The sequence below is a fragment of the Ammospiza nelsoni genome, chromosome 3, assembly GCF_027579445.1.
Source record: "Ammospiza nelsoni isolate bAmmNel1 chromosome 3, bAmmNel1.pri, whole genome shotgun sequence".
Lineage (NCBI taxonomy): Eukaryota > Metazoa > Chordata > Aves > Passeriformes > Passerellidae > Ammospiza > Ammospiza nelsoni.
Genome location: NC_080635.1, coordinates 14655583 through 14677913, shown reverse-complemented (window position 1 = coordinate 14677913; position 22331 = coordinate 14655583). Strand labels below are relative to the sequence as shown.

At 43.9% G+C, this 22331-nt stretch overlaps 2 protein-coding genes across 2 annotated transcripts; both read right to left on the bottom strand.

Moving 5' to 3' along the window:
• Positions 1 to 188: 188 nt before the first annotated feature.
• On the bottom strand, positions 189 to 5590 carry CRLS1 (cardiolipin synthase 1). The gene is made up of 7 exons (XM_059469186.1): positions 5303 to 5590; positions 4902 to 5039; positions 4359 to 4488; positions 3830 to 3915; positions 3406 to 3474; positions 3001 to 3092; positions 189 to 1494 (listed from the first exon to the last, which is right to left on the bottom strand). The coding sequence occupies exons 1-7, from the start codon at positions 5588 to 5590 to the stop codon at positions 1383 to 1385; spliced, it is 915 nt and encodes a 304-aa protein (XP_059325169.1). The 3' UTR covers positions 189 to 1382.
• Positions 5591 to 6742: 1152 nt separating this feature from the next.
• Positions 6743 to 22237, bottom strand: MCM8 (minichromosome maintenance 8 homologous recombination repair factor). The gene is made up of 18 exons (XM_059468541.1): positions 22102 to 22237; positions 21845 to 21919; positions 21476 to 21558; positions 21142 to 21291; positions 20719 to 20822; positions 19654 to 19852; positions 18882 to 18967; positions 17771 to 17922; positions 16734 to 16932; positions 15931 to 15961; positions 14847 to 14987; positions 13701 to 13842; positions 12933 to 13128; positions 12459 to 12672; positions 11607 to 11816; positions 10333 to 10409; positions 9168 to 9357; positions 6743 to 7431 (listed from the first exon to the last, which is right to left on the bottom strand). The coding sequence occupies exons 1-18, from the start codon at positions 22235 to 22237 to the stop codon at positions 7339 to 7341; spliced, it is 2478 nt and encodes an 825-aa protein (XP_059324524.1). The 3' UTR covers positions 6743 to 7338.
• Between the last annotated feature and the right edge of the window lie 94 nt (positions 22238 to 22331).

The window sequence follows — 22331 nt, the reverse complement described above, 5'->3', positions numbered from 1 at the left end:
ACCAGAACCTGACAGCAGCCAGCTGGGTGCGTACAATAAATATTCGCTTTTTGAGCTGGTTTGGGCACGGAAAATACTCCACTACTCATGTAGTTTAAGGAAACGTCCACCCTCTATTCTTTGCTGAAAGATGCAGGGCTAACCATTAAAGACGGGGTGAAAACAAAGGTACTAATAAAGACCAAGTGTTTTCTCTGTGCACCATTTTATACAAGTTTCAATATAAAGAAAGCATTAAAATAATTCATCTATACAAACACACTGTCACAAAAGAGACGGTGTGCTCTTCTACAGAAAGTTTTCTTTGCTAATACAACAATAATACAGTGGTATTATTTACCTCCTGATTTTCAGTCATTGAAACCCTTCATTGTTGTACTTTTTATGACATAAAAGAAAAATCACGTTGTTCACAAAGAGAAAATATGAGTTTATGATCAACTTGACCTGTTCTGCCTTGCTCTTTCTTCGGTAGAGAACAGGCAAAGAACAAGTTGTCATGAGGGGGAGCACAGAGTACATCTTGAAGCTGGAAGCACAGGAAGAAATAACAGCAAACACGTCTAAAATTTCTTCCACTGTCTCCATTCATTTGGACAGTATTTTAAATGTCCTCTTCAGCCAGTGGTATTGGGATTAAACAACATCTTTAGGAGCTTTAAAGCATCTGGAGATACAGGAACTTCTTTCAATCACTAGCAATGAATACATAGGATGAGAAACTGAACTCCATTTGGGTACAGGCTCCTCACAGCACCGCTGACCTTTCTCAAAAACCCTGAGTACAGTTCATCATTGTTCATCTTTAAAAAGAAAAGGGAGCAGGGTAGGAACTCTTCATGGTTTATCAGTATCACTCATGGAACATAAAGCAAAATTTCTCTCTGCTTTGAATTTCTGAAGACACTGTCCCTCGATGACGTGCTTCCTTCTGCTGCAGCCTGAGGTGAGTCATTAGGTCCTAATGGGCAGTGCTGGTTTACTGACAGGCTGAGGTACAAACTTGTTCTTGTGATTGCTTTTTCTTCTCAGATCCCAGTGTACTCAGTGCCTTGCACGAATATGGCAAAACAAATCTGGTGCCAAGTGTGTGTCTTGACTTCAAAACCAGCATAAAATTACTGAGAATGCACATGGCAGCAGCAAGTAACCTGTGTTTTTACTAATTATTTATTTGGTTTTGTAAACAACCTCGTTTTTTCAGGAAATTAAAAATACATCAAAAAGTCTGTCTCTACATATATACACAGTACATGTTCAAATTTCACTTCATTGTGATGCCATGGTTTAAGCAGATAAACAAAGAGTGCTTTGATCCAAAACTCAGCTGCAATACCACCACCTCTGGGGGCACAGCACCTTCCTGCCTCTCCAGGAACACTTCACCTTTGATCACCTGGACCACTCCACTTGCTCTTGATCACCTGGACAGTTTTCCTGCCATAGTGGTAATAGCTGTAGCCAGATGTCACCGTTGTGAAAGCTGTGATGCACCTTTGGGGAAAAGAGTTCCTCTAAGTCATGGGGGTCTATAGACAATAGAAAAAGTGCCTTTTTCTTTCCTTTTCCTTTTTTTTTTTTTTTTTTTTTTAGCATCTGTTTATAACTACACAGTCAGGAACTATGCTCCACACAAATGCAGCTTACAGTTTATAAGCTGAAAATCAGGGCTATGGGGAGGATTAGATACACAAAGGCTCTGCCATCCAGGGGTAAGCAGCATGCTTCACTGTAACTGCATACCAGGGCAAATTGTCACCACACCAGCACTTGCTTTAGAGAAGGGAAAACAAAAGATTCAGCATTTGCAGCCTACATAACTTTTACCAGCTTGAGAACTGACAAATGTGAGAAACTATTCCTTGGCAGTGTGAGCAGGGAGCATTCAAACCCCTCAAGACTCAAACTTACCATTTTCACGACGTCCCAAAGCTAAAGAACAAATTCCTGCTTCAGGCTCTTTTGTTTCCCTCCCAGACCACAGGTACCCCTAAATGAGCAGTGCTCCTCTGTGAAAGGCTGACACCACCCTGAGGTCACTGCCACAGCCCTGCCTGCCCCTCTGCTCCTGCTGCCCTCCCTGAGCACTGCCAGGGAGCTTCTGAGAGTATTCACAGAACACCCGGCCAAATTACACCCAGAGGCAACTCTAGATTTTGTCTCACCACCAGGATAAAAAACCACAGACTGTTAAGATCAAGGTTCATTCACAGTTCCTTAAACACTTCTTGGTTTGGATTGGTGGTTTTGGTTTCTTTGGTTTGGTTGTTTATTTATTTCTTTATTTCCCTAGAAGACGAGTAACACTGGATTTTGTACTACTTTAAGTTACTAAGTAATTCTGATATCTGCTGTTCAGAACTCTTTGTTCTGAACTTTTGCCAAACAGCTCAGGAAAAATAACTGCACTCTAACAGATGCAGCCAGCTGCAGTTCAGAGCTCAATGAGAGCAGAAGGAACAGCATTTTTTAAGGAGGAAAGTTCCTTTATGCCTGTTCTCATCCCATCCCTCTCCTTCCTTCCTAAGGTCTAGGAGGAATCACCATTTCTCCATGTGCTTTTCAAACAGGCTGCAGAAACCTGGATTTCAAGATAGCAGGTACTGTATAAAGCAAAAATAAGAATGGCTGTTATTGCTGATCCCAAGGTTGCTTGTTCAAGGACACTTCTGGCATGAATAAATGAGGAATCCATACTGCCTTTCTTCCTGCTCCTTTTTTCTCCACTGATCTGAATTTGTTTTGCCTGTGTACACCATGCCTACCCCAAAGACTTGTTTCTAAGCTAATATTCCTGGATCTCACTAGTTTCATTAAATACAAATAAATATCTATCTCTGGTGTCACTTAAGACTAAAGGTGTAAAAATTCAAGCATATGGGCCTATTGCATCTTCTGAGCACAGAAGATTTTTTTGTTCCACACAAATTAATCTTGATTACCAGTTTCCTTAGGAGCACATTAAATTATCTGGGGAAAAAGATGTAAGATATCAGTTACCATAATGTCTGCAGATATACGCTGTCCACATAATTGAAAACAGGTGCTGCTAGAGAAGCCGCCACCAAAATCAGCTGAACTGCTGTGTTCATCTGAGAAAAGCAAAACAGGAACTGTGAGCAACTTGAAGGAGTACAAGGAATACCAACACACACTTGTATTACTGCTTTAAGGATTAGTTTACATAAAGAAAATTTATTTAGAGACCTTCTTAAAATAAAGCATCTTTCTCCAAATTAGCACGTGCTCTGACAGAGCATAGCTGAAAACCTTTCAGGATCCAGGTATAGTTGGCACTATTTTGAAACTGTACTCAGCAGTAGTGGTAAATCATCCCCACCCTCCAAGCCACACAATGCTCCAAGCACCCAGGACTTATCTTTTGTAACAAGTTATTGCTCTTACCTTGCTGATAAATGTTGGTTTTAATTGTGCAGTAGCATAACAGGGGTTAAAATACCTACTCAGGGTTCTCTGTTGGGGGAGAAAAGAGGGAAAAAAATGCAGCCCTTGTACGTTCAATCTGATATACCTGTCCACATGATAAAGAAAAGGCAACTGTAGCACTGAATTACACTGCTCTTTTGTAAGATTTATTATTACAGCACACACAAGAAAAAAGCTATCAGTAGCTCTGACTTATCTTTACAAACCATATTTTATTAAAACACTGCTCTGCTCAGAAATCTATTTGGCAAAAGAACAAGCATTACATCTTGTGACCATCAAGCCTCAAGATGACAAATCTCTTGGTCACAACTCAGCTATTAATTAAGCTTATTCATGTATTTTTTGTTATGATTAGACACTTTTAATGCTGTGCACTCACCGGTGGAGAAAGAGTTTTGTATCGCACGTAAAAGACGGCGGCAATGAGCGCCGCGTCCCGCAGGATGATCATGGAAGTCAGGGGAACTGCAAGGCAACACCAGCCAGTGAAAAACTGCCCATGATTAAAGGTAAAACACAAACAAAAAGAGCAGGAAATTGGAAGCAAGATGAAATAACCACACCCAAATTCTCTTGAGCGAGTTCTGTGCATTAGTGAGGATGTTTAACACAACTCTTGAAAGGGTTTAAACTGAAGACTTGAAACAATCCAGTCCATGAAAAACAACTTTACAGAACTACTATTAGTGCTTTAAAGAAAGAGCACCTAGAAATGGCAGTACATGCCACTTTGTATGTGGCAGCACTTGCTTTCTGTGGGGTCCCTGGGGAAGTGCTTAATGGGAACAAAGGGCAAAGCAAGAGTTCCAAGAGATACACAGTTTTCCTTTTAGAAACACCAGAAGTGTTGCTACACACAAACCGACCTTCCTTTCCTCATCTAGAGCACACAAATGACATTTCCTCACCTGGGATAAGGTTTGCACAAGTTAGGCTCACATAGAGCACACTGATGAGGATTTTATCTGCCAGGGGATCGAGAGCACTTCCCAGTGCTGATTTCTGATTAGCCCAGTTCCGTGCAATAAATCCGTCCAACTAGGAAAACCAAAATTCAATAGCTGTTAGAAGAGTATGAACCACAACAGCTCCTGCACGCTACTTTAGAGAGATATTTAATGAATGACATCAGGTAAAACAGCGAGTTTAACTAGGATAAAATGTGACACCTCTTAGCTGATACTTGTATCATTTAACAGACCAGCAGGTGCACAAACACGGAGTGGCCAATGCCCACCCGGGGCTGGTCATTCCCCTTTCCTCCATTAGCATTAATGCCTTCAGGCACCTGCAAATTCCCTTTGCAGCACCACAAAGGATATATACAGCATTCCTAGAAACTAACAAATCTAAAAACAAATCCTAGAAAACAAAACAAATCTGTTTTGTCCGTTTCCATTCTACACAGGAGTCTGTTCCAACGCTCCCCAAGCCCTTCCAAGCCGACATACCAGGTCTGTCACGCCAGCCAGGACAAACACACCGAGGGCAACGTTGAAATTCTCTTCAACAATCAAATAGCCCAAAACTGGCGCCAGACCCATTCTCGCCATGGACAGGATATTTGGGATGGTCCAGGGGTTTTCATACTGTAAAGCAAGAAACGAAAAAACTTCAGGGCAGGAACTCAAACCCCGCCTTGGCACGTAACAGAGTTTTAATAGCTACAAATACTTTTTCCGCTTAACTAGCCAGAAAGCCGGCAAAGTTCTTGGAAGCGGCGCGCTGCTTTGGCGAGGCGCACGGCCTCGACCTGCTAAACATTAACTTTGCCTCGGGCAGGAGAGCGCCGGGTGCGACATGGCTTAGCCCGCCCGGCTTCCCCCGCCCGTCCCCGCCGTCCCCCACGTACCAGCTCGGCGTAGGGCCCCGCCGCGCCGCGCTCCGGCCGGGGCTCGGGCGGGGCGGCCCCGCCGCTCAGGAGGCGCCAGGCGGCGGCGGGCGCGCGCAGCAGCCGCGGGAGCCCGGCGCAGGCGGGCACGCACGAGACGCCCCCGCCGCGCCGCGCCTCATTTCCCGCCGCCGCCGCCGCCGAGCCGGGCCGGCCGCCCAGAGGCCTCGCTCCGCCGCCCGGCCGCCTCGGCGCCGCGCCGCGGAGCAGCCCCCAGGAGCCCCTGCCCAGCCAGGCGGCGGCCAGCATGGCGCGGCACGAGCGGCGCGGGAGAAGCGCTGCGGGAAAGGCGCTGCCCGCGGCCCCTACGCGCGCGGCCGCGCTGCCCGCGGGAGCGCGCGGCCTCGCGCCATCCGCGCCGCGGGACTGAGCACGGCGCGCCAGCCGCGCGCGGCGCGTGTGCCGCGAGCGCTGCCGGGGACGCGCGACCTTTTGCGGCGCTTTGCGTCAGCCCCGCCCCTCCTCAGGCCGCGCGCTTTACGGCCGGCAGCCCAGTGGAAGGGCCGGTCCCGGGAAAGGGCTCCCCGGTGCTTTTCCACCGCTTTCCCGGTGCTTTCCCGCCTCAGGCTCTCCCCCGGCGGCCCCCGGGCGCGGACGGCGATGTCCATGGCGGCCCGGTGGGCGGCTGCCCGGGCTCATCCCGCTCCTCCTCACGGCGGGGCCGCGCTGTTCTGGGAAAGCCCTTGAGGGAGGAAGGGGAGGGTTCGCTTTGCCTTGAGAAACTGCTCCGAGAGCGCGAGTGGTGTCTGGAGCTCAGCCCTTGCTCCTGGCTCTGGCTGCCCGCGTTTGCTGTCTCAAGGAGGAACGGCAATGAGTTCGCTTTCCCAGCTGCAGTTGTTTGTTGGCTCCTGGGGCGCGCTCCTGTCCCAGCCCTGCACTAAGCCAAAATCAGCCTCCAACACGTACTGCCCTTTAGCTGATAGAGCAGACCTTGCCCCTTCAGAGCTCCCATGTAGAACTATGATTTTGTACTTAAAGCATTTCATCTGGCTGACCAGTTCTCAGTTTCAAGTTTATTTGGTCCCTGATGTCCCTTAAATAACAGGGTGAGGCACTAAGTTTCAGTATTTCTGCTTTTTGTCGTCTATCATATCTTACCTGAGAAATGAAAGAGGGAAAACAAGAATGAGCACTGCAGTCCTGATTTTTTAAAGTATATTTTTCTTTAGGGAGGGTGTATTGGTGTTTGTAGGTTTTTAATTCTTACACTGAAAGCTTCCCAGCTGCTGTTTCATTGCACCAGACCATGGTTCTGATTTCATCAAAGTCAGGAGGCATTCAGCACTTCACCCCTGCTGAACACACATGGTTCTGTGCCAGGAACAGTTACACAGAAACAAACAGAACCTGTTGGTGTTACAGATCCTGTAAAGGCCATTAAACAGCCTTCAACAAGTCATATTTCTCATATATAAAGTTTAATGGAAGTCAAAATCCAATCCCTGCTTTACAAATTAAATATTGTAATAAGGATATTTTCTTAAATCAGACTTGGATTTTAAATAAAACCTTGGCTTCAAAGACCATGTTTCAAAGCAGAAAATCAAGTCAGATTCAGTAAAGTGTCATTTGGTAACAGCTATCAAACAGTGTTGTCAGAACCTACTGGAAACATTTCTAGACTTTAAATGAACCACAATGCTGAAAGTACAGCTCATACCATCCTCTCATGGAAGATTCCTGGGCTGGAATTTGTGGGTGCAGCATCTCTTTCAGAAGTGAAGTCCCTTATGGCACTGTAACAGAATAACCTTCCACTCCTGGGGGATGATGAGGTCCCATTTGGAACAGAGAGCTGTAGGATGAGCCAGGCAGCAGTACCATGTGCCAGTTTGTCCTGTTGCAGCTCTCCAGTTTAATTTTCTGCAGGGGAATCTCCAGCTCAGCAAACCCCAGCGCTGTGGCAGGTGCAGCTCAGCTCAGGGTGTGCCTCCCTGCTCCAGGTCAGCAGTGCAAGGGGACAATCATCCCAAGGAAGTCCATCACAGTGACTCCTCTCACATGGTCTGGAGCTGATAAACTCTTGAACCTTTCTTCAAAAGATAACCCTGATCATTCAGGGATCCAATAAAGCTTTCGAAATCAGATACCTGGGAAAAAAAAGACAAAAATACCAAATTGGAGAATGACATCTTACCTGATGTAAAGCAACATAGATCATTTGAAAGAACTCAGTGAAATGAAGTGGGCTAAGAATAGGTGAATTTCCTTGGCAAACTGTTCACCTACCAGAGATCTCACACCATCAGCCACCCTGTTTGCTGCTTTAGTTACACACTGGTTTTACCGCAGTGTTACACAGAAGCAGCAGTCTCTCCTTTATGACATGAAGAAAGGGTGCAGCTACATATGTGTAAATTCCAGTTCTGAAACAGAAGTATCTACCACAAATGCATGATTTCTACAACTCTCCCTGATTTCCAGGTATAGAACTTTGAATGGGCAAAAGTAGTTTATATAAGAAGGGAGAATTAGAGTTAATTAAATTAACTTCAATAAGTAGTCTTATTGAAGTTAATTAAATAAGTGCACTTATAAGTACTTCTTGAAGTTAAATTAACTTCCATAAGTAGTCAATGGAGCAAAAAGTACAGTTAGCTATCAATAGTTCTGTTTGGCTGAAGCCCTCAGGAGTACAGAATGCAAATCAATTACAGGGCAGAATACATTTGTGGCCACGTGTCCTAGATGACATTCCTTTCAACATGCAACTTCAGGATGTCTGAAGCAGGAATGAAAATCTGAAAGGCATAAATAACCCAGAGGAGGTGATGTGTGGTGTTACATTTTAGTTAAATGGTATGCTCCGTCTCACCCCTCAAAAACATACAGTTTATTCCAAGTCTGGGATTCTCTCCTGAAGTTTCATATATGTGTAATCCCATTGGCCCAAGTCTTATTCTGCACCCACTCTGAATCTCCCTGTTAAGCTCTGCAAGAGATGAGAAGCTCTTGGCCCCTTTTCTCCCTAGGCTCTCCCTCTCTCCCCCTTCCCCCTTTCTCCCTCAGAAACTGTGCTGCTCCCAGGGCTGGGACCCCCAATAAATCCTCATCTAATCAGCACCCTCAGAAGCTGTGTGGAGTCTCCTTGCCTGCCTGCTGCTGCCAGCCAACACACAGCTTAGGGGGCCCCTGGGGACTCCCCATGGATCCCCCAAACAAGCAGCAAGAAACGGTATCCCTGGGTGGGCAAAAATATTCTATATATGAAGGGAGAATTAGAGTTAGTTAAAATAACTTCAATAAGTGGAGCAAATATACAGATAGCTATCAATAGTTCTGCTTGGCTGAAGCCCCCACAAGTACAGAATGCAAATCAATTACAGGGCAGAATACATTTGTGGCCACATGTCGTAGATGATCCTTTCAACATACAACTTCAGGATGTCTGAGCAGGAATGAAAATCTAAAGGCATATTTCATCCAGAGGAGGTGATGCAGAAACATCATCGCACTGCTGAAATAGAGCACAGACACCACAAGTCTAAACTAAACAGGTGTGTCCTCTGGGGAGGCAGAAGGAGTGCAGCACTGAAAGCACCACTGCTTTTCACAGATCAAACCAGGATCTAGCTCAGAGCCAGCCTCATCATTTCAGGATCTAGCTCAGAGCCAGCTCCCTTACCAGTGCAAGGAGCTGCTGTTGCAAACAGCTGTGGGGTCAGTGGAGCTCACAGACACTTGAGGAGCTCTGCTCAGCCCAACAGCAGCACACTGGTTATGTCTGCCATTGCAAAGAGGCAGCAGAGGCGCCTCTGCCCCTGTCCCTTTGGCAGCACTACCGAGGGTGGCCCGGCAGTGTGCGGCTGCTGCAGGGGGCGCTCACCCGCAGCTGCAGCTGGCCGGCGATGTGGCGCAGCTGCTGCAGGTCGAAGAGGTTGTTGTAGGTTCTCTCTGCCACGCTGCTCAGGGCAGACACGAATCTCTTGGCCTGCGAGCGATTGCTCATCCCAGAGCCGTGCTGGGAGCGCTCGAAGTCCAGCTTCCCAAACTCATCCGAGTAAGTGCCCAGCATGCTACAAACAGGTTACAAAAAGAGATCAAACTCTCAGCAGGACAGAAAAGCAAACATATGTGGATTTGATTCCCAAAATGTGATGCTTGAGAACTTTCAGAAGCCACATAGAAAACCACCCCCTGTCAGGTCACTCTCTAGGGAACTTAGATTAAGCATTCATCCAAATCACTTTTGAACTTTTAATTGTTCACCTGTACCAGAGAGAACTCACAGGGGACAAAAACTCTTCAGCAGAGCCTCACGTGTGCATTACTGTGCCCAGACAGGCAGAACCACTGTGACCCCACAACTCACAAGCCTAAGCAGTTGTATTTGACTTAGAGCTGCTGGCAGCTTTTAAGGAGCAGCTAACAAATCCAAATAGTAGTATCACAGAATCACAAAATAATGTAGTATCACAGAATCATGAGGTTGGGAGAGACCTCTAAGATCACTGAGTCCAACCTGTGCCCTAGCACCTCAACTAGACTATAGCACCAAGTGCCATATCCAGTCTTTTTTTAAACACATCCAGAGATGGTGATTCTACCACCTCCCTGGGAAGAGCATTCCAGTACTTTATTGTTCTTTTGGTGAAAAACTTTTTCCTAATATCCAACCTATACCTTCCCTGACACAGCTTGAGATTGTGTCCTCTTGATCTGGGAAAAAAAAGACAAAAATACCAAACTGGATAATGACATCTTACCTAATGTAAAGCAACATAAACCATTTGAAAGAACTCAGTGAAATGAAGTGGGCTAAGAACAGGTGAATTTCCTTGCCAAACTCTTCACCTACCAGAGATCACACCATCAGCCCCCCTGTGGAAGAGACCGACCCCCATCTGTCTACAACCTCCCTTCAGGAAGTATCATGGTTCTAAGCCTGATAAAGTGATTTCTTCATTGTGTTTGAATATGTAAAGGAATTAAGTTTCAAATGAATAGCACTGTGATGCCTTATTTATCTTTAAAACAGTATTTTCTACTACCTGTATTTCATTATCTCTATTACATCCTCAGCATCTTCCTTGGTAGACTTCTCTCTTAATTCCAGCCTTGATCGTGCCTTAAAACAGAAAAAAATATCCCACAAAGGTTTAAGATATATCATAACTGATAAGAAAAAGGGCTACAATCACTCTACAAGGGCTACAAGCACAAATTTTAGGAGCAGAGATAGAACCTAAGCAGAGACAGAACCTAAACATACAGGATTAGAGGAAGATTTTTCTATTTTTTGTTAGTGTGTCACTGTGTCCTCCTGCATACTTGCACTTTTAGGCTGTGGCTTGGAGTTTATTTGCTTTTCAGCAGAGTAGCCTTGTGAAGCAGCAGATCACAGATAGTGCTGTTAAGGCAGTGTTAGGGAAAACAGAAGCAGTCTAGGTTCAAGGTGAGCAGCAGTTGCTCCTGCCTGCACCTGCTTTTTCTCCTTTTGGGGAATGTGATAGACTCTCTTCCCACCTCCTCAAGGGTGTTTTGCTTTATAAGAAGCTTTAAGGAACAGCAGCTCTTAAGCCCTTCTGTTGCAGTGTTTGCAATTTCCTGTTTTAAACTTCCCAGCCCCTTCCCAGGTGGGGCAATACCTCTCTTCCCCTTCGCCCCCTCGCCCCCTGCTGGGCTGTCAATCAGTTTTAACATTCCAGTGAGGGCATCGTGTGGTTGGTCAAGTTCAAAGGATGCCCCTCAGGCCTGGGGGTCATTGGCCTGTCTATGTGTCCCTTGTCCCCTGAGACCCTCCTCCTCCCACCTGGTTGGTGATCACCTGTCCGTTCCCCTCCCCCTGTCCCTGGGCTTAAATTGAGCCAGAACCATGTGCTCAGGATTCTGTTGGAGCTGTTACCTAAGATTCAGACATCTGTGACTATGGAATAAAACTCTGGATATTAACCCTCCGACAGAATCTGTCTCCTTTTCCTCTTCACCCTAGCCTGAAGCCTTCCCACCTGAGGTAAACTGAGTTTCTACAAGCCTGGACTTGTTTCAGTGCCCAGCTGCAACACTGCAGCTGCAACTGAAACACCACAGTTGCTGCCTTTGGCCCAGCAGCAAGGGTCAGACTAGCCCAGGCACAATCTACCTGGTAATATTGGGATCTTATTCTAATATCCTTCTAAATCTGATGCATTCTCACTTTTTTTTTTTTAAACCAAACAGAGAAAGCATAGTGATGAATAAGCTGTAAGAAATGGTAGGATTTGGGTAGTACCTCAGGAACAATCTCTTTGCTCTCAATCCCTCAAGCATTCCAGCTTGCATTTACCTCTGTCAGGCGAATCAGGGACTCCAGCTGCCTCGTGGTGATGGGGGTGCTGTCTGCCCCTTGGTTCTGTTTCCGGAGCTCCAGGTAGAATTCCTGGAGGACTTGTGCAGCCTCTGGAGACAAGCTGGGGTGCACGTACTGCCGAGCGTACCCCACGTACTTCCTCAGCAGCTGATGGGGAATGGCATCAAAGTTTTCTCCTGTTGAGATCTAGCACCATTACAAAGAGTTAGATTTCTGTCTGTCAGAATTCTATACAATAAAAATTTTAATATCAAATCATCATCTTTATGCTTTATCTGGTGAAGTCATCACTATAAGGGCTTTGGTGCTGTGTATATGAATGGTGTACTTCAAGTCCCCATGCTACGCTCAGACATGTAAACACACACACTTGGCCATTTCAGGAAAAGCAGCCAAGGGTTCTCATCTGCAATGGTAGGAAGTGCCAAATAGAATTTGTTATAAAGTTAAATCTCTTCTCAAAAAGAGAAAATCCCAATTCCCACAGCTCCAGAGAAGACTAAACCATCACTGCTGATATCCTGTTTCCAAAAGTGCATGGGTTTACCTCCAGTAGGAGTATTGTCCCAAGACCTGGCATTTGACAATATCAGTTCTCAAAGCCATCATTGAAGTCTAATGAGAGACATGCGTCCTCTCCTATACTTCCCAAATCCATGGTGCTGCAGAAGCCCAAGGATTTGCTTCCACACTGCTTTATTTGGATTCAACACTCCATCACAGATCATGTTACACCAAATTATTACACCCAGCCCACTTCTGTAGCTCCTTACTGAAACCCAACACAGCAAATTTGCCTTAGAGCAGCAACCCCAGGCCAGGTCTCACCTTGAGCCTCTGGAGCAGGGGTCGGTCCGAGGTGGCCTGGAGGACAGAGTGCTCCTGGGAGCTGGCCCGTGTCACCAGGGCGCTGGTGGCGGCGGCGCGCCAGCCGGCCCGCATGGCCATCACGTGCTCCGACAGCAGGTGGTCGTGGTCCTCGTTGGGTGTGTCCAGCAGGATGAACACCAGATCAAACCTTGACAGCAGAGCACTCCCCATCCTGGAGGAAACACAAGGAACTTGGAGTAGTGGAAAAATTATAGCAACTCTGTTCCACTTCAAACACAGGTAAAAGATCCTGTCCTGCTCATTCAGAATAAAGTACAACAGGAATTTCTCTCTCAAAAGCCACTAAAGATTATTAAAGTTTGTGTGCACACTCCAAAATTCTAGAAAGCAATTGTACACAAGCTACAAGACCATCAGAAGCATCTACTCCTGAATGTGAATTACAAAAGCAGCATTTCAGAAAGGGCTCACTTTAGGTTCTCAGACACTGTTTTGGCCTTGTTATAATGTCCTCCAACGGGGTTTGCTGCAGCAACAATGGATGTCCGAGCTGGCAGACTGCAAACAATGCCAGCCTTGGCCAGGCTGATGCTCTGCTGCTCCATGGCTTCCAACAAAGCCTGGTGCTGGTTTCCCATCTTATCAAATTCATCTATTCCACAAATGCCTGGAAGCAATTAAAACAGGACAAAGACTTATCAGACAACACATTAACTGAAGGACAAGTGTGTCCTACAATCTAGTGACACATCAGAAATCCAACTTAGAACCCCAGGGACTGCAGGAGACATTGGAAAATCTCCATTTCAGCCAGCTTTGTTTTCATTCCATGGTAATGCAACCAAACACAATGAACTCAGCCTGACTTGGGGATGCAGCATTTTGGTGATTCACTAAGATGATGAAACAAGCTTTTTAAAATAGACACCATATCTCATAAGTGAGTCCTTTTTCAAAACCAGTAAAAGTCCAGCAGCTGATATCAAGACGGATCCCTGAACAAAAAAAATCCTAGTTCTTTGACACAGTAAGAAGTCTGGTATATGAACTGGAGAACTGAAGATTCCCTACACTCTAGGAAAGCAGGAACTGCCCCCAGAGAAGCCACTGGAGAAGCTCAGAACTTCCCATGGTATCATACTTCAAACAGACATTTCTAGCCCACAGTGAGACTCAGCAGCACACACTCTCCTGCCCCTTACACATGGCCACACAGAATCTGTGCATTCCATGCATTACCTTGATCTCCAAGCACTAGGGCACCAGCTTCCAAGGCAAAATCTCCAGAAGTGCCATCTCTGGAGAGTGTAACAGTCAGGCCAGAGCTGGTGGAAGTATTACCACAAACATACACACCTCGAGGAGCGATGTTACACACAGCCTAGAAGAGAAACAAATACTTTTTCCTTCCCCAAAGTGAAGAATTTCATAAGCCTCATCCTAGAAAAACAATTAAAAGTAACCCCAAATTTGTTTCTTTCCACTGAATATGACCCAACAGTAAAGCTCTAACTCCTTGCAATTCCAAGCCACATAATTCTGCAAAGCAGTAGGAGTAACTTTTCTTGGATGGTATTCTTTTTTAACTAACAATGTGAAAAAACAAATCAGTTACTCTATGCTGGAGAGTCCTCATTGAACAAAAGAATAATTTCAAAATTTTGTTTGTTAAGATGCTTGCATGTAAATACATCACCTTGGCTAAGTGCAAATCATATCCTAATGCAACAGGTCCATGTTAGAAGGACTTTTTAAAGAAGTTCTAGGTGAATTCTGTCCCTCTTGCACTTCACAGTAACCATGGAAAAAGACATGGAATTTAAAAATCACTCAGTTTAAGGAAAAAAAAAATCTATTACTAATTGTCATAGTCATGCAGAAATACCTGAAATCAAAACCCAAACACAGCATCAGGTTCCTTTCCCAAAAAGATCTGTGCTACCAACATGGAAATAAGGTAAGGAATGGAAGTAAACCTCACAGGAGGAGAGTCACAGGGTATCTGAAGTTGCATTTGTTCAAAGATGAATTACTTCATTTCACAATGGACCAGCTAAATGAAGACAGGAAGGAGTGAAGCTCCTCACTGGGGAAAAGGGTTGGTGACAAGAACTGTGTAAGGGCAGGACAGCAAGCCTGTAAGCCTGTCCTTGAAAGCCCATGGGCCTGACAAGGACACCTGCTTTGGTGTCCTTGTCCTTGTCCTCCTGGATAGCAGGAGAGCCCTTTGGTACTCTCCTGTACTTGAGGCATCCCACATGAAAAGACAGCTCCAGCCAGGCTCAGTCAACCCTTTGGTCTCAGCACAGTTATCCTCCCATGGCTGCAAGTCAAGATAACAAGGAAATAGAGGAAAACAGAAAACAGTAATAAAGGAAACCATACTTGCAACATCTGACTTTTTCCTAATCCTGGATCTCCAACAACCAGAACATGTGGATCTCCTCGCACTGGGATTCTGTTCTTGTCATCCACAAACTTCTGACATCCTCCAAACAAGGCCAGGGCCAACCCTGCCTTCACAATCTGTTGTGGTAGAGGCCAACACTGGTAAGCATTCCATTCCATTCCATTCCATTCCATTCCATTCCATTCCATTCCATTCCATTCCATTCCATTCCATTCCATTCCATTCCATTCCATTCCATTCCATTCCATTCCATTCCATTCCATTCCATTCCATTCCTTCCTGGTGACCAGCACTTACAACTCCCCAGAACTGCCTGCAATGACCTTGCCTTCTGGAGCTCTGAACTTAGGGGTGTAAGGCTGCCACTCCCTGACACCAAAAGAGACTGTGAGCCACAGTCTGTCACCATGATACTTTCTGAAAAATCCTCTTTGCCCAGGACTTTCTCCTGGGAAGCTGAGAAGCCTCAGAGAGGAAAGAAAACAATAATTATCTGATTGCTGCTCCTGTGTTTGCTGCTTTGGAATGTGACTTGGACATTTTTTACCAACAGGTGAATGTTTGAGTGGTTCCATGGGAATTGTTTTTTAATAATGGCCAATCACAGCCAGCTGTGTCAGACTCTGAGTCAGTCACAGGTTTTTATTAATCATTTTTGTTAAGCCTTCTGATGTATCTTTTCTCTTTCTTTATTATAGTTTTAGTATAGCATAATATAATATAACATAATATAATATAATATAATATAATACGTATAATATATAACATATAATATATAATATATAGCATATAATATATAACATATAACATATAATATACTTAATATTGTATAGTATGATATTATATGATATATGATATATCAGCCTTCTAAGAACTTGGAGTCAAATTCTCATCTCTCACCTCGTCCTGGGGACCCTCACAAACACCACAACAGTCACCTGTAAAAACAGCCCCTGCCACCTCCCCCTGTCCCAGATAAGCTGTGTGAATCCTTTAGGAGTTGGATGGGACATAAACTCTTCAAACTGGAATTAAAAGTAGAGTTTTTAGATTATTTACCTCATGGCCATAGATTGCAGGACAAAGAGAGCTGGAAAGAAAGCACAGGGTAACATAAGTGGAAGATAAATCATGTATTGCTATAAATAAACACTTGTCCTTTCTCTCATCACAGAACACCTTAATAAACATCAAACTTTTTTGGGTAGCTGTTGTGAATTTCCAACAGAAAACAGCAGCATGAAATTTCTTGAAATTTTTGGATAACCAGAGATGACTGAAACAAGAAAAGCTTTTCACTTAAATCCCCATAAAGACAAAGGAGAACCAGCTTCCAGTGCTATCTGCACCTGTTCTTGTCTTAATCAAGTGACTGCCTGTAACCCTCCTTTTAAAGTGCTGGGTTTGTGTTCTTTGACTCCAGTGGGAGGGCCTAAGGGCCATCCCAGCTAGAAGAGTACTTTTCAGTCTGAACTGAGGGTCTTTCACACCCTCTGCTCAGTTTTTGCACCTCTTTCCTCTACTGTAGAAAACTGGAGGACAAAATGGTACTTGTAAGTTGAATTTACATGGTGAGGAACAAAATTAACTAATTGTTTTTCTACCCAGAGCTTTCTGTCTAAGGTTAAACTAGAACACAGGCAACTTCTTCAATCTGTAAACCACTCCCAAAGTCCCAACATTCTCACTGCAGTACCTCCCTCCCAAGTCCCTTGCCCTCTGCAGTTCCTTAGATCTCTGTGGTTTCTATTACATGAGGCTCAGACATTTCACAGCTTTAGGATGAGCTGTCACATTTCTATGAAGGTGTCACACTGATTCATGTCTAACCCTAGACCCAGTCTAGATCTGATACAACTTACTTCACAATCAGCTTGAACAGATTTTCCTCAGCTTGAATTTCTTGGATGGCATAGAGGTCTTTAAGGGAAAACTCCATGAATGATCTCTGAAAAGTCTCATCATCAAAATTCTTCAGTTTTTGTCCTTTACTGTTGCTGACAGAATTTGCCTCAATGTACAGTAAGAAAATACACTTGTCATTCTTGCTTTTAGAAGCTCCTGTTAGAAAAATTGAGAAAGGATGATGGAGCATTTTCCCTATAAATTTTATTATTATAATATGATCTATATATTATCTACAAATGGCATAGAGTAATTCAGAAATATCATGTACAGTTATGTTCATATTTAAGTACATCTGCATTTTGTAAAATTGATGCAAAATAAGTTTCTAGCTACATTTGTTCTTTTAAGTTCCCTCCACTTATGTACATAATAAATATTTTCCTGAAACTGAGGATACATGTCTAGAGAGAATTTTGTCCCAGAATAAATAAATTTTTCCAGGGATTTTAAATTATTATATTGTTGTTGTCAAACCAAAGTTGAATATAAAATGTTTCCATTCAATATTTTGGGGGAAAAAAAAAAGATGCCTGGTGTGGAAGCATTAAACATGTAGCACAGCAATTACTCAGTAATTATCAATTAATAATTAATCATTTTCTACACAGATTGACTACTGAGCAGAGACTGAAGTCTCAGAGTAAAACAGTCTTGCAGTTATCTGCAATGCATTCTTTCAGAGCAGTGCACAGCTATTTCTTCACTTTGGCAAAGAAAAGGAAAAAAAAGAGTTGAAAAATTTCTCTAGGGAGACTAAGCTAAGCTAACTCTCCTTCACAACAGTGTGACAGTTCTCCTAATGTCTGAAGGAGATATTAAAGAGAAAATGTTAAGCAAATAATGCCCTAAAATAACTCTTCATTGCAAAAGTTTGGTAACTTCCAAAGAAATTTACACTTTATGGACTTATGGCATCAATTAAGGGCAGTGACTGTTGTTCTTGTGTAAGCACTACCAAAACTCCACTGTAGGAAGAAGATGCTGCACTCACCTTCCTCAGTGCTTGCCACCTTCACTATGCCTGTGACAGTGACCATGTCCCCTGGGACACAGCTGTCCACGAGATCCTGCACCAGCTCACACTCGATGGTGCGCGGGATCCGTCCTGCCTCCCGCTGGTCATCCTCCATGAGCTCCTGCACCCTGCAACACAGCAGGGCAGCTGCACACCCTGCAGCAGCAGCAGCACACAGCTCCAGTGCAGCTGCACACCCTGCAGCAGCAGCAGCACACAGCTCCAGTGCAGCTGCACACCCTGCAGCAGCAGCAGCACACAGCTCCAGTGCAGCTCTGGGCATTCCTCAGGTCACACTTCACTGAATGGGTATAAACCACACATAAAGCCCACAAAGCACCAACTGTGAACTCCAAGTTGAAATGCAGATTTTCTATCACTGATGAGCATGTTCATGTAGAAATACACACAGTACATAAAATAAAAAAGACCCATATAAACAAAAAATTAGGAGCTCACACATTATAGCCCCCATGAATTCTTAATAGGTATTCCAACCCTGGAAAAGCCCAAGGAATTTCTCAGACCATAAAAGAAGAGCAGTTGACTCTCTGGCTGCGACAGTTCCAGCTCTGGCTCTGCACCTGGAGCTCTGAGATTCCCTGGAAGCGCAGCCAGGCTTTACCGAAGAAGCTGTGATGAACAGCGCCCTCTGGAGCTGCTGAAAACAGCACGACTTTTCACATGAATATCACTCTAAACTACGATTTTTAACCCTCCAGTTTACTTCCAGCTCATTCAGGTCAAGTGGCACAGCTGACCAACAGGGCTTTTCTAGCTGACTTGCAGCTCGTTAAAGGGAATCATGAAATCACAGATACAATTAGAAATTATTGAGAAATGCAGCAAAACGCAAAACTGAGCATCTCTCCAAGAGTCTGGTAAGGACAGAAGGACTTTCCAGGAAACTATGACAGGGTAGGTTACAAAGTATACCAGCACTTGGATAAAACAACTCCTTTGTGATACAAATGTTGGAGAGTGCTTGCTACAAAAGAGTAAGATTATTAAAATCACACACTGTAACACAGGTGGAGCCATCCTGTCACTTCTTGAGTGTCCTGTCACATCACATTTTTGTGCTTACTTGACAGACTGCCAGTCCACTGTGGTGGTCAGAGGAGAGCTCCTGTCAGCTGTGAAGGACCGGCCCCGGCACTCAGGAACAAGGCACTGCAACAACAGGAATTCTGATTTATTCCCAGCCTTTTTTAAAGTCCTGGGGTGAAATTGTCTTATTTGATTAAAAAAAAAAAAAAACCTACAAAGCAACAACATTCAGCATCACTCCAGGAAAAAAGACAATTAAATTAGGGCTACAAATTAGGATGTACATAATTATGAGGATCCATCAAGCACAGACACCTGAACTCTGACTCACAGCTGTTAGAGCAAACACAGCAGAACTGTGTGATCTCCCCAGTGAACTGGTTTGAGAATAACCAGGCACTGTCTTATGTCTAATGGCTTCTTAAGTCCAGATAATAAAAATAATAAAATAAATTAAAACAGAAAGTTTTAAACAAAAAAACAATGTAAGCATGGAAAATCACCACAGCAAGGTGAGTCATTTTAAACACAACTGGTGAAATGGAAATTAAGAGAGATAATATTTTTTTCAGGTTTCAAGGAATTTCTGTGTATTTTTGGTGACATATCCTCTTCCAGCAGCATACATTTTTTATAAGTAAGGGTCTGAAGTAAGAAAAGTTGCAAGGTATAATTAATTATTTCTCAATGTGTCAGTTATTTAACCTAGCTTTAAAGACTTTTTTTTTTCCCTTTTTTTTTTAACGCCTGCGGTGCTGATTTTTGTGAAAACACACCAAAAAGCACAAAGTTCCATGGTTTTGGCTTACCTTGGTGGGAAGGGTGTACTTGCCATCAGGGAGAGGAACAGCCTGCACGTCCCCACAGGCAGCACAGACGAAGGCCAGGTTGGTGCACAGGGGTTTGATGTTGCTCACCCTCACCACGGTGCCACGCAGGGCGATGTACTTGCCGTAGCAGTTGGCCCTCACGTTTTTCAGCTGGGTCAGAGGCTCATAGTTGTACACCCTGCATTAGCACACAGAAAATGAGGACAAAAATAACCCCCAAACCCATCCAAACACAGACAAAAAAATCCTACTCCCAATCAAATAGGGTAAAATCCAGAAAAAAACACTTAGAAGTATTTTTTTGGTGAATCCATGGTACAGTTTTTGATTCTTGCTCTAGAAAGCAGCAGAATATTCAATATTCTCACAAGAATTGACCTCAACAGCCTCAAACAGTGCAGTTTGTTTATCCAGTGACACCTCTGGCCTAGCAATACATTTAAGATCATCCATAAGGGTCTCTTTCCATAGTTTCAGATAAAGCCTGGAATTTCGACTTGTGACACAGAAGGACCAAAGTTTTATTATGGCTCTGCCACCACCAGCAGGGAATTAAAAACAATAATAAAAAAGAAAATAATTTTTAAAAGGTAATTTGAACTCAAATAGAACACACCCAGTTCCCTCAGACCCTTGAAGTGTGAGATGCCATTACTTCTGATAAAGAAAAAATGTTCTAAGGACTTGTTTCATTAAAAACTTCTCCAGTCAACAGAAATTTAAATAATTCTGCTTTTATTATGTAAATAGAAATACAATTCTATTTATAGAATAATTGTTCTGCTTATAAGCCACTTCTCTACTTACAAGCTTTTCTATTTCAAGCTGTTTGTTCAGTTTAAAAGGAGGTTTCACTTCACTTTTTTCTTCACAAGGACATGAGGTCACAGTGAAGAGAAAAAGCAGAATGTAGAACGTTCTCCTGGAAAAAGCTTCACAGAGCCCAGTTTTCCCTTAAACATGCAAGCCATGCATGGACACTGGCAAGGATTAGCCAGGAAGGAAACAGCTTTTCCCTTCAAAAGAAGTACCAGCCCCTCTTACCTGGCATGGATGAGAGGCACGTTTATGACAGGCTCCCCCTGCAGGGGCAATCCCTCCTGCACCTGCAGCTCTGCTGCGTGCCTCTCCAGGTCCTTGGTGAGCACCTGCAGGGGACAGGAGGGGACACAGACACCCACAGGAATCAGAACTCCCAACAGGGAGAGACACAGGTGATAGAACTACATTCAGTTTTAGTCAACTGCTCCAATGATGAATAAGAAAAACGCACCAAGACCAAAGCAACTTCAAAATGTGATTTTGTGGGTCATACAGGAAGAGGAGAGATGGAAACACTTGAGTTTTAAACAAACAGTAATTTGCCCTAAGAAAGAGAAACACAGGGATGTGGGGTTTATAACATAATGGCCTCTAAGTGTCACTGGTTCTTTTTTGTTTTGTCTGCTTCCATGTATCAGTGTTTACCTGATGAATTGCCAGACCCATACACTGCAGTATTTTCTGAGGCATGTCCCTGAGTTCAGCAGATATATTTGGTATTGATTTAGTCAGCTCTCTGTCCTGGATCAGCTCCTTATAATCCACGAGAATGCTTCCTTTTCTTTCTATTTCATCCTGGGAAACACCATAAATGACAAAATACACTTCAAATTAGAAGTGAAACACCCAAATTATGTCCTAAATGTTTCAGGTCTCTGATGGAGATTACTTTTGATGGGGAAAAACCACTAAAAACCTGTAATGTTCTTGTATCAACAACAGGTTGTTGGAGTGGGATATGTTTGGCTTTGTTTTTTACCTTGTCATAAAGCTCAATGCGCTGCATGAAAAACTTTTCAAAGGCTTGAGTCTTCTGGACAAAAGGAGACTTGTCATTGTAAACTAGTTAGAAACACACCACGTTAGTCACAGAAATAATTCTTTCCACTTCACAAAATACATAAACAGGTAATTTTTCTTCCATTGTTTTTCTGCACTGCAAAACTACAGAAGATGATAGATCTTTACAAGATCCCAGTAATGATCACAAAGGTTACAGCATATCACAAGAGTGAAGTCTTTATGGCATTTATGTTTTCATAGATGAACTTTTAGTTGTTCTTTTTTGAACTTGTAACTCTACTAACGCTATGTATAATAAATTCTGGAAAAATAGGTTTTAAAATACCTTCAGAAAAATAAAGTTTCCAGCCCTTATAGGGAATAAATTGGTCCATCGTTGATTGGACTAGGCGAGATTTTGCTGGGGGAAGAAGAAAAATAAAAAATGTGGATTGAAAGAATACGGATAGTGAAATTTTGCAAGTTTTATTCTCAGTGATTCTTTTGACCCCGGAAACAAGGAGCTGTAATTGCCTAGCACAGTGCGTTAGGAGAATAAGAACATTATGGCTTCAGAAAGCAGAAGCACAGGGGCTGGCTCACCAGGTTCGGGCATCCTTTTGGGCTCTCCCTTCTGTGCTCTGCCTCGCCATCCTCCTCCTCCTCCTCGCCATCCTCCTCGCCATCCCTGGAAGCCTCTGCCCCGGGCGCATCCCCTGCCCCTGAGCTCCCTGCTCATCTCCCGCTGCCAGACGCTACAGCAAACCGAGCTGAGGAAACAAATTACACCAAAAGACACTTAATTGAAACCGGTGCTGTTTCCAGAGGGCACC